This window comes from Bos mutus, chromosome 17, assembly GCF_027580195.1.
Source record: "Bos mutus isolate GX-2022 chromosome 17, NWIPB_WYAK_1.1, whole genome shotgun sequence".
In the NCBI taxonomy this organism is placed as follows: Eukaryota; Metazoa; Chordata; class Mammalia; order Artiodactyla; family Bovidae; genus Bos; species Bos mutus.
The window spans coordinates 5,203,705-5,222,653 of NC_091633.1; the positions used below are offsets into that span (position 1 = coordinate 5,203,705).

The 18,949-nt window shown below is 60.9% G+C and overlaps 1 protein-coding gene across 1 annotated transcript in view; it reads left to right on the forward strand.

Moving 5' to 3' along the window:
- TTC28 (tetratricopeptide repeat domain 28) overlaps nt 1–18,949 on the forward strand; it is a 582,233-nt gene that overhangs the window by 546,550 nt on the left and 16,734 nt on the right. The window contains 3 exon segments of the mRNA XM_070385930.1: nt 1,352–1,492; nt 11,979–12,123; nt 17,190–17,369. Of these exon segments, the coding sequence (XP_070242031.1) occupies nt 1,352–1,492; nt 11,979–12,123; nt 17,190–17,369 (466 nt within the window).

Consider the following 18,949-nt stretch of genomic DNA (forward strand, 5'->3'; position numbering starts at 1 on the left):
AGATTCCAATGTTAATCTCACCCGGAAACGCCCTTGCAGTCTCGTAACCCAGAGTGACGCTGGGCCAGGCACCCCGGGGCCCGCTCAAGTTGACACGTAAAATGGACCCTCTCATCAGGGCTGACGTTCATGTAGAGGCTTCAGGTTTACTAAGTGGCGTCACACGCTGCATCTCGGCCCCAGGACGAACCGGGGGAGGAGTCATCCCCTTCTCTCTGATCCTGACGCCAGGGGCTCACCGGCCTGGCTGTTGGAGGCAGGCCATGCTCACCTTCAACCTGAGTCTCGGTGCGCCAAGCCCCTTTTCTCTGGCAGCGGGTCTGTCCCTTCCCAGGTGCCACTTCTCCTGCACCTGAGCGGCTTGCGTGGCTGGTCTGTGTGCCTCCAGTGCTCTCTACCCCTCCACCCGCTCCTTAGGCAGCAGGAGCTTTAAACACAGTTGCCGTGCGGGCTGGGAGTCGCCTGTGAGCCGGACGTCACTCTGCATTTCCAGAGTCTGGAAGCAATGGGCGCTGAAGGAAGGCGGGGCTCCACACATGGAGCGGCCTTTGCTGAGCCCCTGGTGCTGTGGCCAGGGTCACGGTGGGGACCAGGGGCAGCCAGCACTCCCTCTGCTTGTCTGCGGCTGCTCGAGCTGCCTCTGCTTGGCCTCTCACACGTTTAATATGCCCTCTGTTATTTTAATCAGGCTGGTGAATCAAGGCACTCCTGAGTATTTCTGTTTCTTTAAAACCCATTGTGAGATGTTCTTTCACAGTCTGTCAAAGGGGAAATACGAATTTAGTAATTCAAAACTTATAACATCTTCATGCTGACCTTGGAATGGGCTTCAATCAGCCACATTTCTCAAGCCTACATTTCAAACAGTCCCCCTCTGCCTGGCCTTGCAGCCACTCTTGGGCATGTCTGTCTCCTCATCTGGAAAAGTGCCTTTAGGGACTGTGCATCCCCTGCCTGGTGTGGTGCCTGGCACAGGCAGGTGCTTAGTTACTGGTTCCGAGCTGGAATGGACCGGAGCTCCTGCCACACTGTGCACTTGCCCAAGCCCTGTGCTGGCAGAGTGCCCGCCAGCCGGCAGGACATGGCAAGTGGTGCCGTTCATTCAGCAAGGGGCCATCCTGCACCCCGTCCATGTGGGGCACACGCTGGATGCAGGGAGTGCAACCTGGGCACTGGTACAACCTCTTCCTGAAAGGGGTTTGCAGCAGGGGGCAGTGCTGGACATGAGCAGGTGGACCGCAGGGAGCAGGAGGGGGACGACTCAGGAGGAGCCGGGCCGTGCTGGAGCCGAGGACGGGGCCTTGGAGCAGGCCTGCAGCACTCGGCACCTTTCTCTGCTGTTTCCCTGCAGGGCCTGTGCCAGCAGCGAGACCGAGAGTGAAGCTGGAGACATCATGGACCAGCAGTTCGAGGAGATGAACAACAGGCTCAACTCGGTCACCGACCCCACTGGCTTTCTTCGGATGGTTCGCCGCAACAACCTCTTTAACAGGTGCGTGTGGCCCTGCCTCCCAGGCGGTGCAACTTCCGTGACCTTCCAGCTGCATGGGCTCTGGTGGGATGGGGGTCTGCAGGGGTGAGCACGGTGCTCTGGCCCTTGGGGTCACAGCAGCCCCTCCAGGTTGGGGGAGGAAGTGCGGCAGGCCTGATATGACCGTACACCATGGCTGGGTGGGAGGCCCAGGGGACAGTCCGCTGCTCACTCCCGTGGCCTCAGGGCTGATCTCCCAGATGCCAGGAGAGGCCGCACAGGGCCGTGCCACACACTTTTTCTCTGGCCAGCTTTTGCCCTAGCTCACGGCCAGGCCCTTGTGCGGACCTTTCTGGCCTGAGGTTGAGGGAGGCCAGGTGAGCAGATGCCAGCATTGCTGGGGAGGAGCCCGTCCACACCAGGGCCTGTCTCCACTACTTGACCATAGGCCTCAGTGGCGTTGAGATGAGCCAAGGTTGAAATTGCCAGCTGGTGTGCCCCTGCGTCTTTTCACCGGGGGTGCAGGCCGAGCTGTGTCCAGATGAACAGGGGAGGTGGTTTGGGTTAAGGAGCACCTCTCCCGCTGTCGCTGGTTGGCAACACCTGGGAGTCAGGTTTGGAGAGACCTTTCCAGAAAGACACCCTGGACGCTGAGCCCCCTGCCTTTGAAGGGCGGCAGGGGCAGCGGGCACGCGGGAGGGAGTGACCGTTGTGCCCCATGTGCTCCTGCTCCAGGCCCCGGTTTCCTCCCATTATTGTGCTGTCAGGGTGACAAACGTGTGTTTACTTTCCCAGGGGTGAGTCAGATGGGATGGGAGCCAGGAGCCAGGGCTGAAGGGACTGGCATTTGGTTGTCAGGAGGCCAAAACCTCAGGCTGGTTCACTCCCAGTTTCCTCTGCGGCCCTGCCCCCTTCGCAAGTGTCCCTCGTGGCTCTAATTTCTTGGAAGGGACAGGACCAGGCACGAGGAGGCGTGGGGTTGAGGCTGGCTCCATCCTCAGCCTCAGCTCCTCGGGCTCTGGGGCCGGCGATCTCGGCTCTGCCAGTGCTGCGATCTGTGGTTGTAAACGAGGGTGTGAAGACTGCAAGGCTGGGTCTGGCCTTGTTGCGTGTCAGCTGTGGGACCTGCGGCAGGTGACTTCACCACTGTCAGCCTTTTCCTCATCACTGAAGTGAGAACAAGCTTCCTACTTGGCTGGGTTCCCTTACATGGAATTACAGCAGCTAATGCATGAGCAGCACGTGCCAGGCTCTGGAAGGTGCAGGAAGCTCGTACGTATGCTGACCTTCTGCCGTCTTGAGTGAAGTGGGAAGGACACTGTTAAACTTGGATTCTCCGAATCACGTGGGTGGATAACCTTGGGAAGGGATGAAATGTGCATGTGCCTGTGCAGCAGCTGTTGACCACCCCAGGTTGCGGCCTCACCTGCCCTTTGCTTCCCGTCCTACCTCGTGTCTTTTGGGTGAGAGACAGTGCACAGGCCAGAGGCCACTGCCAGGCACCTGCGGCCGACCTGATCTCAGGCGCGCCCGCGGTCAGGAGCCCCTCCTCCAGGGCCTTGGGCACTAGGCAAGGAAGGGGTCAAACCAGGTGTACCTGGGGTCCTAGCTCATCATCCCTGGACAAGAAGGGGTATGAATTTTGTATCATGGAGTTGCTTGTTTTGAGAAAACACTCGTCACTCCGAGCAGCTCTGAGGTAGGTCCAGTGAGCCCAGGACCACTGGTTAGCTCACTAAGCAATGGTTCTTTAAACAATGTGGTCAGTGCTGGCGGCCAGGCTGAGGACAGGCCAGCCTGAGGCTGGGAGGGGCCGCCAGGCCCGCAGCGTGGGAATCTGGCTTCACTGCCCAGCTGCTCTCTGCCCAGCTCCTTCATCAGGCCTAACCTGCCTGTAGCCTCGAGCCTGCCCTCAGGAGATGCCGGCAATGGAACTCCTGCACCTCTCTGCACGCCTTTCCAGTCTTGACCTCCTAGAGGCTTCTGAGGGCAGGTCGGAGGAGAGGAAACTGTTCTTTCAGCTTTGGGGCCGGGTGCCAAGGCCTCTGCTGTCAACCACAGGCCCAGGAAGGGGGTGCTGGCCTCCGTCCGTCCTAGCGACCCACAGAAGTAGAGGTATCCTGGTTAGGATGGCGCGGGCCCTTGCCACCTTCTAGCCCAGCTGTGGCTCTAGCAGCTGAGGGGCACACAGGCCGGGAGGGTGGAGACCTGCCACCCAGCAGGTGCAGGGCTGTGTCCGGTCCCACCTCCCAGTTGCTCTGACCTTGTGGGGTCCCCGCAGGCCTTTCTCTCTGCCCCTTCATGACCAGGAGGTGGGGCTGGTGTGTCACTGGCTGGGACGGCTGAGAGGTGGCTTTTCTGCAGACCCCAGTACTGTGGGGGCTTGCAGAGTGCTGGTCCCCAAGCCCAAGGAGGTGAGGTGGCAGCAGCCGTGTGTGTAGCAGCACCAGGTCCCCGCTGCAGGGCCCTCCAGCTCTGTGATTCATGGGCTGCTGGCCCTGTTGTTCTGGGTGGTTTGCTGGACTGGTTGGGGATGAGGCTGCCACGGCAGATGCCAGTCAGCCGAGACTTGGCCTTAGCATTCTCCCCTCCCCTCCACACGCTGCACAGCTTGGTCTTTGTTCTTGAGGTCACCACAACCGCTGTTTTCCTTCTTGCCTCTACACTTTGGCAGGAAACACAGTGGCGTGCTAAGCCCAGAGCAGGCACTGCTAGGGAGGAAAAGCAGGGAGTCTTCTCTCATTTAGTACCTGACCTTGGGGTCCCCCACTGGGCAGGGGGGCTGCCCCTCGTCTTGCAGAATGCTTGAGAAGTTACGCTGAAGGCTGGAACGCCAGTGCACATGTATGTGTGTGTGTGTGTGTGTGTGTGTGTGTGTGTGTGTCTGAACCTAGGGGCAGTCAGCAGATCACTTTTACTGCGGGGAAGAGGAAGAGGAACAGGACATGCTGCCAGCTGCTCCGGGGTTCTGGGTCCCAGGCTGTGCCCTGGCCTTGCAGGGGCACCCAGCCAGGACCCATTAGGACCAGTATCCCAGAAGGGTTCTGACTGCTGTTACCACTGTCTGTGCTCCTTCCCCTTCTGGCAGTGTGTGTGATGGGAGGTAGGAAGGAACTTTGTAATTGCCCAGATGTCAGTGGTTGGAGCCCAAGCAGAGAGCAACAGTGTCGAGGTTCTCCCTTCTAGAGAGGGGCCACGATGGGGCCAGAGCCCTCCCTCAGCTCTGCAACCTCCAACTAATACCCCAACCACCCCCACAAAAGGGTGAATTGGCAAACAAGACTCCTCGGCCTGGTTGGATTCCCCCAAGAGGGTCAGTGACAAAGACTGAGGGTCCTGCAGGAAGAGAGGGTGGCACCACCATCCTGGGGGACCAGCCTCCCATGGCCAGAAGGGAAAGAAGACATTAAAAAGAGGCCCCCGTGCGTGGTCCACGCGCCCATGTCATGTGGCTCCAGCATGGACCTTCCCGATGGGCGGGTCACGTGGGCCCAGTGACAAGGCCAGTGTTAGGACCCATGTCTGGCCAGCTCCAAAGACGGAGCTCTGGCTCCCAGATCCCACCCAGCTAAGGCTCCCTCCACGTGGTCACAGCCTTTGCCTGAACTCCTCCAGTGAGCGAGAGCTCACCACTTCTGAGGCGGCACCTTCTGTCCTTGTACAACACTAATTTGGCTCTGGGGGTTTTTTGTAGATGAATGAGACTTCATTAGATTCCACAAGTTTGTAGGGGGACAGGTCCTGTGTGGGACAGGACCCACAGATCACCCATGGGTACAAGGCCCTTTGGAAAGGGTGTTTCTGTGTTAGCATCAGCTGGGCAGGCCACTCACTCAGTGACCTCTTCTCTCCGTCCCTGAGTGCATGGTAAGCGTGTCCCCCCAACGCCCAGCTTGGGCCCCTAATGGGGTCAGCAGGCAAAGCCTGTGTGAGGCTGGCCTGGGCATCGGGTTTTCCTAGGTGACCCCCCCTCCGCCCCCAACTGGGCTATGGAGCAAAGAGCAGAGTGGACCGTGCCGTGGTCCCCGCAGGAGGGCCGTCCCCAGCTCCCTGGTGGTGCGTGTTTCTCCCTTGACCAGCCTTCCTGGGAGAGCCCATGAGCAGGAGAAGAGGAGCCCTGCGTGGCCCAGGTTTGTCCCTGGGCTTGAGAGGGGTCGTGTCCCTGAAAGGGCAGGGGGGTCTCGGCCTAAGCCCACCCCCTGAGGAGGGAGCAGCCAGGGAGCCGGGCGCTGGGTGACTGGGGAGGTGAGCAGGCAGACAGTGCCGACAGCTTATTGAATAAGTGCTTAAAATGCAGCCTTTGACAGCCTTCACCCCCCTGAGGAGACAGCCTTCTTGTGAGGATGTTCTTGGTGGAGAGTCACTGGCTGCTTGAATATAGTGGGTTCATCAATTAATCTTTCTGCTGGTACCTTAAAATCCAGGCACTTGTTCAGATCTCAGGCCGGCCAGCTCCCGTTCCCTCAGTGGATGCAGTTCAGAGCCCGGAGGGGAGTTTGGAGCCTCGGGCAGGGCCGAGGGTGGGGAGGAGGAGCCCAGTGGGTCACAGCAGCAGATGCCGGTGGAGCAGGCACTCGGCCCCGTCTGCCAGGGCCGCTCCCAGCTCCTCAAATGTGGGGCAGGAGGCCCCCTGAGGAAGGCTGGGGCCTCTTGGGACTCAGGAGGAGCAGAAGCAGGACCCCCGACCCCAAAGCTTAGGACCCTGCTGCTGTGAGTGCAGACAGGAAGCCTCCTGAACTGGCCACTGGAAAGTGTGATACAGACCTCAGGGCCAGAGAGGAGCTGCCTGAGCAAAGGTGGGCGGCACCTGGAAGGAGCTCAGCACTGTGGGGACCTCCGCCTCCCCCCTCCGCTGTTTCCCCCTCCCCCCAACCCTCCTCCCCCTGGCCTGAACACCAGGACCCGGGCACGTCCTGTGAGCAGACTGCACGGGATGCCCAGTGCAGCATCTCTCTGTCGAGCATTCCAGACAGGGTGCAAGGCCTGAGACTGTGGCAGTGCTGGTCCCTGGGCTCCCAGCTTCCTGATGCCTGACTGTTGAGAGCTGGTGAGGCCCTGCCCCTGCCCTGGGCCTCAGGGCCTCAGGCCTAGAGTCTCCGTTTACTCACCTGTGGCGGGGCGGGCTGGGGTCTGAGGCGAGACTTGGCTATGAGAGGCTTCCAGGGACGGGCATGTGTCCACCCGGCCAGGCCCACCCCAGCTGAGGCCCCTCCCTCCTGTGGCCCAAAAGACAGCAGGGCCCCCAGGGAGTGTTCTTGGCTCAGCTCCTGTCTTGGCCCTACGTGCACGGGGTCAGGTGGGAAGGACCTGAGTGCTGGCAGGGAATTGAGAGCAACGCGGAGGACCTCCGGGTACAAGGGGCACCTGTGGGACACCCGCCCTGCGCCTCCTCAGTCAGCCCGCCCCTCCGTGCTTTCATGAATCGCCCCTTTGCCCCCTGTGCTCGCTGCTCCCCTGTGTTCTGCCGGGTCCCCGTCCCTCCTCAGAGGTGGGCGGCCTGTTCTCGTGGTGTGAGACCCCCGGGTGGCAGTGGGGCCCTGGTCCTTGCCAGTCTCTGGGATGCGCCAAGCTTAGGTTTGGGTTCTTCCCTCTGAGCAAAGAGACCAGCGGGACGGACGGGACCTCAGGGCCAGGCTGGCCACCTCCGTCCCTGGGGTCTTCGGGCCTGGCGGGGGCCCTTGGCTTAGTCTCACCTGTGGAGGGCTGAGCCCTGCTCCTCCATTTTTGCTGCTCACCTAGCTCCCCGTCTTGACTGAAAGCCTGAGAAATGTGTGTGTGTGTGTGTGGGAGTGGGGGGCCCACCCTGCGGGCTCTGCATGTGCCCTCAACTCCCCTCCTTCACGGGGCCCTGACTGGAAGCCAGGGCAGCTGGCCTGGTGCTGAGAGTGGCGCTTGGGGCCGAGACTTCCAAGTGCGCATCCCAGTGTCCCCAGCGTCCCCGGGCACCTGGCAGGCCTCGGGTGGGGCTGCGTCAGCGTGTGAGCCCCAGTGAGTCCCAGTGCGCAGGGTCTTCTGCAGCCCTGCGTTATAAATCCCCTGCCTGGGGAATAGATCTCTTCTTCCCCGGGGAGATTGACGAGCCGCGCGTGCTCCCCGGGCTGCCCGGCATTTGTCATCGTTCCAGACATAAACCACCCCGGCCTCTCCCTGCTCGGGGCGCCTCACTCCTCATCTCGCAGCTCTGCCCGCCGAGGGCGCCGAGCCCAGGTGGCTCCCCCAGCCTGTCAGCCTCCCGGCCCGGATACCGCTCAGTCTCTCTCCGATCCCGTTAGCACACAGATGGCCATGCTGCAGACAAAATGAGTATTTTTCCAGAAGCAGATTAATGAACATCACCTAAGGAAGGAGCTGATAAAGACTGCGGCGCGGTGTGAGAAAACCCTCTGTGCTGAGGGCTGGGCTGTCAGTTAGCCCAGCTGGGTCCCTGGCAGCGAACGAGGCCTCGAGGACGGCGAGCCAGCGCCCCCTGCTGGAGCCACGTGGCCGCGCGGCTGCGAGTCCCGCGAGCCCAGCCCTCCTTCCTGTGGCCCCGGCCCCGCAGAGCCTGGGAGAGGCCGCCCGCCGCGGTCAGGTCACAGCAAAGTGGGGTGGGGAGCAGAGGTGAGTGCAGGGGGCTCAGCGTGTCCTCAGGACAGGGGGGACACAAAAAAACCGGCTCCCCGGCAGGTGGGAGCCCTGACCCTGCCCTGCCCGGCGGCCTCCTGGCCTCTCTGAAGCTGGGCTCTTCTTCCCTAGGGGAGGGGCCGCCCCGCCTCCTGAGCAGTGATATGGGTGTGGCGGGCCTGGCTGGAGCCTGGATGGGGGCGCCGCCTCTTCCGCAGCTCACACGCTTGTCACAGGGGATGCGTCTACCCTGTCAGAGCACTCTTTCCCCATCTGAGTCCCGACTGCGGAGGCAGAGAGAAGTCAGCCAGGCTGAAAGGCGCCCCAGAAACCGAAGCAGTACAGTCAGTCACCGGGGCCCCAGCCCATGGCCCAGCGCCCGCAGTGCGAGGGGGTCACTGGGCCATGGTGACGTTGCCAGGAAGGGGGACAGCAGGGAGCGGGCCATCCCACACACCCGCTCACACTTGTCAACCACTCCGGCCGGGGCTCGGAGCCAGGGGACCGCGGGACACACATCTGCGAGGCCGACTCTCCCCCCGCCCCCACAAGGGGCAGGTCAGCGAGGGCTCTGGGCCGTGGCCGTGTGCTGTTGGCCAGCGAGAGCTGCCCTCGGTCACTGTGAATGTCAAATGTAGTAAAAACAGAAGCCACAAGTGAAAAAAAAAAAAGAAAAACCAGAAGCTGCACACACAGGGAGCTGGTTGACTGCAGTCTATCCAGGCCAGCTCTGTAGAGGTGAGGAAACCGCTGCTCCCGCCTATGACCCTGGGCAGGAGCGGGGGTGGTTTCCTAGCCCGAGACCTGCCCCTGGAAGTGTGCCAATGCCCAGAGAGTGTCCTCCGAAACCCCCGCTGCAGTGCCACAACCAGCATGTGTTTACCAGCCCTGACCAGGGACATCAACCGGCTTCCTTCCCCTCTGAACTGGCCAGGGGTGGGGGCACCGTGTTCTAGCCTGGTCCCAGCTCTGGAGCCCCGCCAGAGGCCTACAGGGAAGGGGGAAGTCTGCGGGGCCTTTCTCTGATCAGCCTTGGAAGGAACTGGCCTAGTGGAGTTTTCCTGTTCAGGCACGCCTGGTGCTGAAGGGCGTGGGCCGGAGCCCAGAGGCCAAGCCGCCCAGCCCGCTCACCCTGCAGCCCACCCCGTCCACTTCCCTCAGTGCTCTGCCCCCGGCTCCCCACTGTCCCATTGCCAACAGTGCCAACCCCACTGTCCCAAGCACTGTCCAGTGCTTCGCCCCGCACTGTTCCTGGCCTTGGAGTGGCTTTCCCCGCCTCGTCTCCAGGCAGGCTAGCCCACAGCAAGCAGTCCTCCCTGAGAGCCTACCCTCAGCTCTGTGACCAGCAGAGAGTCTTGTGCCCTGGACCCTCTTCCCCACAGTCCAGTGCAGGGACCCTCAGGTCGGCCCTCTGTGGGCCTGCACCTGGCACCTCGTGGGCGTGATGCATGTTGAGAGGGTTAGCATTGCTGGGCCCTGGTAGGTGCCTCTGGCACTTCCCGGGTTCAAGAAAAGGCCCCCAGCCCACTTGGCCTTCCTGCCCAGACCTCCATGCTCACTGTCCTATCAGCGGAGATGCCCAGCACCTCCAGGTTCTAGATGCTTCACCGTTGTCCTCCCCATCCTGCACCATTTACCCTTTTTGCAAATGGTCTGTCTACCACGCAGCCCCCCACTTCCTCCTGCCTCCCCCGACCCCCACCCCGTGCAGCTTAGTCATGTTGGTCTGGTACGCAGGGAAGCTCAGGGTGCTGAGCTGGTCTGTCTCCAGTAGGAGCTGTTTAGTTCAGGGCCTTGGGGAGCGCCTCATCAGTTCCCGTTAGGACTTGGGGACACAGCGTTGTCTGGAAACATGGCATTCCCCTGGATGTCTTTGGCCAGATTAATCAGACCAGGTGCCTGAATGGGGTAACCAGCCCACAGTCCAGGCAGACACGTGTCTAGTGAGGGGTGTGCAGGGAGAGGGTGCTGCCGTTTGGCTGCTCCCTGCTCCACCCCCACGCTGTCCTGGGGGCAGCTCGGGCTCCCGAGGGTGTGAGTGCACACAGGCTGTGTGCAGGAGCACACGCCGCCGTGACAGCCACCACGTGTTGCGCCAGACTGTCTCCTCCGGGGCGCGGTTTCATGCTCGCTCTTTCAGGGGAGCAATGCTCTTTGTGGTGTATTCCAGGGAATTAAGCAAGCCTGTGAGTGTCACTCCAGGGTTATCAGTGCTTCACTGGCTCGATGGCAAAGATACGTCCTGGGCCCTGTCGCTCGTGATAACGTGTTTTCTGAGTGAAGGTGACGGACGTGTGCCAAGAGCGGGCTCCCAGACCCTCGAGTTCTCTACCCTTCCTTCTCTTGTAGGAGCAGGTGAGGGCGGAGGGTGCTCTCAGCCTGGCATGGCATGGCCCTAGGGTTTAGAGTTGGGACGTTGCTGAGAACACCGCAGGGTTGGGGGAAGGCCATGGGATAGAGCCAGGTCTCAAAAATGCAAATAAACCTTTCACATCATTTCTTTAGATGGTCAAGGACCCTGGCTTTCTGGGCTGGGGCGTGTTCTGCTTTTCCCTTTGGTAACAACCACAGAGCCACCAGTCCTGTGTCCAGAGCCCTGACTTAGCTGAGTCTGGTGTGAGACCTGCTCTCTGTCTTAAGGTCTTAAATGTGTAGCAGAAACTCCTGAACCGTGCAGTGTCTGAATCAAGGTTGAGGGGCCACTGACTGTCTACTAGTTCTGTGGAGCCTGTCACTGGAGGCTGTGCTGAGGCCACGCAGACCAGGCTGGAGGGCCGGTTCAGCAAGACTTGCAGGGCACCCTGCGCTTGCAGTGGAAACGGGCTTGTCTCCCTGCCCACCGTCTCTCCTCCTCCTCACCTGCATCCTCTCTCAGCCCCCAGGCCTGCCTGCATCAGTGCCCGGCAGGTGGCCGGGGCTCAGGAAGCATTTGCTCAGTGAATCAGGGACTCAGCGAATGCACTCACCCTGTGTCGCTGTTGCAGGAAGGGGGACCCCCTTCCAGGGCCCAAGGTGGGCTCTTGTCTAACACTCAGAAATGAATTCTCCGAGGAGACATACACGCTGACCAAGCAAGAGACTACTGGGAAGGGGCACCCTGGGGGGAGCAGGATAAGGGAACCCAGGAGGCCGCTCTGCCACGCGGCTCGCAGACTCGGGTTTTCTGGTGATAGGGCCAGTTTCTGGGTTCTCCGGCCAGTCTGACTCGGGGTTCTTCTGCTGGTGCATGCATTGCTCAGCCAAGATGGATGCCAGCAAGAAGGATTCTCGAGGTGGAAGGACACGTGACACCTCCTTTTGACCTTTCCCGAATTCTTCCAGTTGGCGGTAGCTTGTTAGTTCTGCACTCCCTACCAGGACCTCCTGTCACAAAATAACTCACGCAAATGTTTACTATGGTGCCTGGCCAGGGTAAGTGGTTTCAGTCAGTGTGCTTCCCCTAACATCAGGAGTGTGAAAGTTGGGGCCTTGGGGTTGAAAATGTCCGTACTGATAAAATTTTGCCTAGAAATAATGGGCCATACATTAAAAACCCTGCAGCCACGCCTGAACTGACCTGCCCCTTGGGCTGCGCTGGGGCTCCGGCGGGGCCACCACGAGCCTCGTGTCTGCGGCTCCTGCCCTGGACACTAACGGATCTCGGGGCACTGTCTTCCTGGCAGATTGGCGGCTGCCCCAATTCTCATGGTCCTCACGTTTGCCTGCCCAGTCGCTCCACACGAGGATGTAATTAAATGCTTTGAACAGCGCTTCAGGACACTTGATTATGCAGAGAAACTCCGCAGCCCATGTAGATGTTGTGTGCAGCTGGGCCGCCTGCGGTGCGTCTGTGCCCGCGGGTCCGTGAACGTACCTGAGGGGGAGGGCGGCCTCCTCCTGGCTTCAACCCCCCTTCTCTCCCCAGGAGCTGCCAGAGCATGACCAGCCTGGTCGGCAACACCGCGTCGCCCATCAAGGACGGGACCTCCTCTCTTCCCAGGAGGCAGAGCTCATTCGCCAGGCCGCCGCTCCGCGCCCTGTACGACCTGCTTGTGGCACCCATGGAAGGGGTAAGTGCCCGGCCGGCCATTGGTGTCAGGATGCATCACTTCCCGCTCAGCACCCTGCACCGCCCGCCCCCGCCCCAGACACAGAACAGGCTCCTGAGACAGCGGGGGTTTTCCAGACACGGGGCTTCTCAGTCAGCCTCCAGACGCCCACGTGGACGCTGTTCTAGGGGGGCCGCTGGGCTGCAGATGGGGTCCTGGGCGCCAAGGGGCAGACACGGGTTCCCTCAGCAGTGCGGTCTTGTCTTGAAGGAGGCATTTAGGCTCCTGGCCAGCCTCCTTGCTGGCAGTCGGGTCAGCCTTGGGGTCTCAGGTGCATGAGAGACGCTGCTCCTTCCCAGTTTCTTTGTCAGACCTGGGGAGGTCCGGGGCCCAGGGGTGCACGCATCCCCCCATCTCCTCCGCAGTCAGGGTGGGAGATGCACCCACGTCAGCTCCCCTGCCCACCATTCATCTGAGGGCCTCACCTGAGCAGCTTCAGGCCAGGGGCTCCTTCCTGGTGAGAACAGACCCGTGGCCCCTGCCCTGGGGTGACGCGCCCTACCTCGGGGCCCAGCGGAAGACTCGCCCTTGTGCTTCCCGGGGGCTTGGGCGCGGCCTCTGAGGGGCTCTGTGGCCTCGGTCTCTGCATGTCACTTTTCGTCCTGACGCGGCTCTCTAACCGGGTGAGGGGCTGCTGAGGGGCTCGGGGAGCTTGTGAATCTGAACGGCCGTGCACGAGCCCGCCAGATGCCATTGCCCACGACTGTGGATTAGCTCTGGCTGCTGTAACAAAATGCCACCGGCTGGGTGACCTGGATTTCTCATGGTTCTGGGGCTGGAAGTCCCGCGTCAGGGTGCGTGGCATCGTCAGCTTCTTGGTGGAGGCCCGCTTCCTGGCTTGAGAACAGCCGCTTTCTCACGTGTCCTTACGTGGTGGAGAGAGTGAGTGAGCACACTCAGGTCTCTTATCCCCATCATGGGGACCCTCTTGGAGCTCCTGCCCTCATCTAAGCCGAATTATCTCCCAAAGCTCCCACCTCCAGATACCATCACTGAGCGGGTAGGCTTCAACATATGAATTTGGGGAGACACAGACACCCAGTTCGTAACAGGCCCCTGGAAGGGCCAGGTGCGTGCGCTAGTGGAGGCTGATCGAGGACCTGCCGCCGAGCAGAGCTGTGTCCATGTCCCTGCGGCTGGCCTGGGGCCTGGCGTATGCTGGCGCTCAGTACAACGTCAGCGGTGCGCGGTCCCAGAGATGCTTTCAGGTCTAGTCTGGATGCAAAACAGAAGACCCAAGACCCACGTCAGTGAATGGGTTCTCGGTGACCTCTCTTGGACGGCAGCCATGAGCTCTCTGAGAGGTTAGGGTGCAGAAGGAAGCCACCGGGCTTGTGGGGCAGCTCTGAGGCTCAGCCCCCTGGCCCCCGGCCTGGTGCTGGGCCCGGCTCACGTCTGGGTAGATCCCAAATACAGGGATGTGCCTCAAGGGATCGGCACCTGAGCGCCAGTTGTTTTGCTGGAGGACGTGCCCCTTTGGGCCCCAGAAAGCAAGCTTGGAGGGGCTCTTCCCTGTATGGAAGGCAGAAGTCCTGGGGCAGGGGCAGTGGGGGGCAGCCCCTCCCTCTGTCCATCACAGCGTCTCCACCCAGTGGAGGGGCTGCTTCAGTCGTGAGCTGTCCCTTGTGGGTCCCCTTCTGAATCTGCCCTGTGACTTTTAGTCGGCTTTTCTCTCTGAGGACTTTGCCCTGTGACTTAAAGAATGAAGAACCTGCCAGTGGGACTAGTGGTTGCTTGTGGCTGGACCTTTGTGCTCCTCCAGGGCTGTCAGGAAGGGAAGATTTATGGACTCGAGCCCCAAACGCATTGGAACAGTGACTGAAGTCATGGCTTTATACGATTGACAGGAAGGAAAGTCTGGTCCCCGACATGCGTGTGCCCAGGAGCTGTGCGTGAGGATAGGTGTGACCCTCAGCAGTGCGGTCTTGTCTTGAAGGAGGCATTTAGGGTGAAAACGTTCAGTTCCTGATGTTGAAAGTTTTCTCGTTTGTGACTGAGGCATTTGAATGCAGTGAAAGAGTCAGACAGCCTCCAAAGAGACATGGAGTGAAACCTCTCAGAGGCGGTCAGAGGAAACGAGATGGGGGAGCCTCTCTCGGGACCCACTGTGGTCCAGTGGGCCCACTTCCCTCAGGAGCTGGTCTCATCCCACGAGTGTTCACTGACACGTGCCGGGCGCTGCTGGGTGCACCCCACCCTGGACACGAGGGGGCACAGGGCAGGGGGCGGCCCTGTGCTCCCGGACGGCCCTCCCCATCGGTGGGCTGGCCGGGGAGGGGGTGGTGGTCCTGCCCATTCCCACACTGCTCTGAGGCCACTAGAGGGCAACACCGCCCGCTGCTCCCATGCCGTCAGCTGCCAGATGGAGCCAGGCCTTCTCCCCGTTTTCAATGAAAATACACATCAAAACCCAAAGTCCAAGATTATGAATCACTGACACTTCAAGACTAAAGCGATTAGCCTCTTCACATGCGGCTTATAATTATTTGAACAACTGCTTTTGTTTAGCCGCAGTCCTGTTGCTAGGGGACTAGGTCAGATGGTATGAAAAGTGGAACGGAATAATGTCTTCCTGCAGGCTTGCACCAGGACTTGATTGAATTTAGCTGAAGGGAAATACTGCTGTGGCTCTTTCCTGGAAGCCTGCCGTCCTTTGCTGTCAGGACAGGGCGAGCATGTCCAGTTATCATTGAGGAGGCCCCGTTCCATCTGCTCGTGAGCCATCAGCAAACATTAAGTCAAATCCTGTCTCACATGCAAAGGAGATGTGCTCCTGCTTAGTGTGAGAGGGACCAGACCTGGTGCGTGTCCGTGGCATTCACCCTGGGGTGGAGGGGAGTGACTCACGCCCGAGCCTGGACTCGCCTCAGGAGCCCCTTGCAACCACAGGCTGCTCTGCATGAGGCCGCTCATGCACGCAGGTCCCAGGCCGCCCCCTCCGTGAGCAGATGGGGCCTCATCCAGGGCCAGGAGCTGCTAGCATTCCCTAGGGTTTGTCAAGTCGCTCTTTGTACGTGATTTAAGAAGTCTCTGGGCTCGTTCTAGTTACGGTCTTTGTCCTTCTTATACTTATTTCCATGTATTTAAATCCCCTGTTACCTGTGTTTATGGTCGTCAAAGCCAAGATAGTCAGACAGGTGGGAGGAGTGAACGCTTCTGGGCAGAAAGAAAGGTCATCCGCGTCCACCTCTGCTGTTGACCAAAGACTACTCTTAGGCTAAGTGGAGTTATCGGGCTCAGGGCTGCAGAAAGTGACTTCCAACTTGCCGGGCACGTCGGTTAGGTCGGTACACAGCCTCCCCAGGCCCCAGAGCTCTGGGGTGGCCCAGGACCTCCCCTCTGAGAACTTGAGGAGATATCTGGTTCTGCCAGGGGCTTGGTCAGGAGAGGAGCATGGCTTCAGCTGGGTCGTGACTGTAAAGACGAATCAAGTGGTGTGGTGACCCGACTTCTCCTTACTGGGGGACGACCACCTGGTCACGACTGGTCTGTAAGAAGACATGGCCTTTGGAGGCGGTTAGGGGGCACTTGTCCACAGAACAGCTGGCCTTTGACGCCCAGGTGTGGACGGGGCACCAGGCCTGTGGGGTGGGCACCGCCAGGCTGTCTGGTCTCTGCTGGAGACTCTGGAGTAACATTCCCACGGGGACAGACATTACTTGAGGACCAAGGCGTCTCCACAGCTGATGAGGAGCAGGAAGAATGGAGGCACTTACCAGCCAGCTCTCTGGGCCACGGAAGTGGCGAGAACGCCAGCCTGTCCACCGGGCAAGCGGTGTCCTCCCCTGGGTCAGGGCTCATGGGTTGATTCAAGCTGATGTTTGACCGCCCCCGTCTCAGCCTGACCCCAGCAGGTTCTGGGGGAGCCGAGGCCCGCCTGCACCGAGGGTGTGCAGGCTCGTCGTCACCACCCTGGCCTGAGAGAGGCCCCTGCGCGTGAGCAGCCCCCAGAGCTGACGTGGCTGAGACTGGACCCTGGGTCCAGTCCAAGCCCTCTGGTCTTGCCTCTCCACAGCCAGATTCTTCCGCTTCTCAGACTCCCCAGGGGAGCCAGTGGTCTGTTGTCTGTGGTTCAGAGAGTACAGTGGAGCGGGCTGAATCTGGACCTTTGCACTTCTGGTTGGATACAGTCCTGGTAGCTTTCAGTCGTCATTGCTGAGCGTCCCCTGCACCCGCAGCCCAGCGCTCACCCCCCGGCGCGCGGCAGCTCGGGCAGCAGAGGGACGAGGGCAGGGGCGCCTGGCTGTGACCCTCCCTGAGCCAGCGCCCCGAGGCTCAGGGCCACCCGGCACCTGGTGCCCGCTGTCTGTGGGCCCCGCACCTTCCCCCGCAGGCTCCTGTGGCCGCTTCATCTTTATTCACACCCACCCCGGGTCCAGTCCAGTCTTCACAGTCGCCGCCTGCTTTTCTTTGTCTAGTCATCCGGCCTTAGTCTCCAGCAGCAGCTCTGTTGGAGGATGAGGTGTCTGTCTGGTCTGCGTGCCCTCCCCTCGGGTCCCGCCCGGCCTTCCAGGAGTGATAACGGGGGATCTGTCAGCGTCAGGGGCCCCGCCAGTCACAGGGGACTGGGTGGGGCAGCCCTGCGAAGCCAGGGAGGGACATGGAGGCCCCAAGGCGGCTCGAGGCCCTGCAGTCGAACCTCCTCCTCCAGGGATGTCGTCCTGGTCTCAGAGCCTCTGTCCACACGCTGGGTCTCGCTTCTCATCCGAGGTCAGTGTGTCCCACCCCGGCCGAGCGCTCAGTGCTGTGTGACAGGCTGCTGCACGCTGCTCTGGGGCCCCCTGGCACTTTCAGGGCAACTGCCCTTAGCCTGAACACCTGCCTCCTGTAGAAACATCCAGATGACCTGCTGGGCCTTATCTTTGGGGACACCCCCTCCGTGACGGGGCACCCGTCTCCTCCTGGCTGTGCTCCTCTACCCTCCCCCTCGGGGCGGGGCCAGCGAGGCAGGAGGATGCCCCCCCACCCCCGAGTGCACCCCTGGGGGGCAGGCATCCACCGGCTGTCAGCTGCTCGCTCCCCCGCAGGGCCTGATGCACTCCAGCGGCCCCGTGGGCCGGCACCGGCAGCTGGTCCTGGTCCTGGAGGGGGACCTCTACCTCATCCCGTTCGCCCTCCTGAAGGGAAGCTCCTCCAACGAGTACCTGTACGAGCGCTTTGCCCTCATTGCCGTCCCCTCCATCCGCTCCCTCAGCCCGCAGGCCAAGGTAAGTCAGGCTGCCCAGTGAGCTGGGCCACGGCCAGAGGCCGCGGGGACCTCAGAGCAGATCTGTCTAAAGGCGGGGACAGCCTTTGACCCGACAGTCCTCCGCTACCCAGGAGGCGCCCAGGAGACATTTCTGTCTCCTCTGCTTTGCTTTGACACCAGAATGGGAGCTCAGTCCTGGCACCGAGTTGGGCTGGAGGCGGGTCACGCGCCTGTGGAGGCGGATCGCTGCCCTGAGGGCGGGCCTGCTCACATGCTGACCGTGGAGTAGGCGCTGCGTCTGCCTGGTGGAGGGGCTGCAGGCAGAGAGGGCAGACAGATGAGATCGGCGTCAAGTGGAGAAGAGCCCTACGGGGCGACAAGGAACCCACACGATGAGTGGCCTTCGGGGGAGAGTGGACCCCAGTCTCATTCAGTGAAAATCAGGACAGGATGAACTTTGTGGACTCAAGGGGGCAGCAGTGGGTCCCCGCGGGTCAGGGCTCACCCCACTGCCGCCCCTGGCCCTGATTGCCTGACTAGAGGGCCTTCGGAGCCAGCCCTGAACCCTTTTCCCTTCTCTCAGCTCGCCCAGGGACCCTGAGACCCAGGTTCCCTCCTGCCCCGGCACTCCGCCCCAGGCTTGGGCGCAGGCGCCTGCATGGGACCCACCTCAGTCTCTGCTGACCTTGGCTGTTGGCAGGGTTCCACCGAGCCAGTTTCTTCCCCATGGGCTTTGGAGATCTTAGTTTTGACTGTTTTTGTTGCTGGATCACCTTTCACATGGGACAGATTCAGTTCAAGGAGAAAGAAATTATTTTCTCCAAGTTTTCCTCATGCCCACAGTTGACTGAGCAAGCTGTGTGCATCCGGCCTGAGGGCCAACCCGTCCCGCTGCCGGGAGCCCAGGGGGCAGAGGTGAGCAGGGACAGGGGAGTCCCGTCTCCGACAGGCTCCCCACAGGCCTTGCTCTCTCCCAGAGTGGAAGGCAGCACCGGGTGGAAGGACCAGAAAATTATTTTGAAAAAATTTGACACTTGGTGTGTCCCCTCAGTGCATCAGAAGGCACTGTTGGGCGAAATCAGAACTTTGTTGGGCTTCTTTATGCTGACTTTATAATTCAGGGGTTTCTCTTTTGAGGGAACTGTAATCGTTTCAGCGGTAGTGCCTCGAAAGGACTTAATTTGGCCCTATTTCCCCTGAGAGTGACTTGCTCTCTGCAGGTTTAAACAAAGCCACCCCTGAAGCCCCTGTGGTATCGGGCATGGGTTCCCCCTTACTGAGGGGTTCACAGGAAGACCTGTGGGAGGGAGATGTGGGGCAGGCGACCTGGCACCCCCTGCACACCCTGCCCCCGCTTCCAGCACCACCCCCGCCACCCCCCGCTTGACAAACAGCATGGGGTCTTCCCACCCCGTCTAGTCTGGTTTTTTCCAAGAGCTTGTCACAGCAGGTGTGATCCTCAGCCAGACGTGTGCTGTGTCAGGAAGGTGTTGAAAAGTGGAATGAGTGAGGTTATCAGGAGGACAGGTGGGCCATACTGGACATGGCCCCGCCCAAGCTGGCTTCCGAGTGCCAGGAGAAGCCCTGACGGATGCTCGC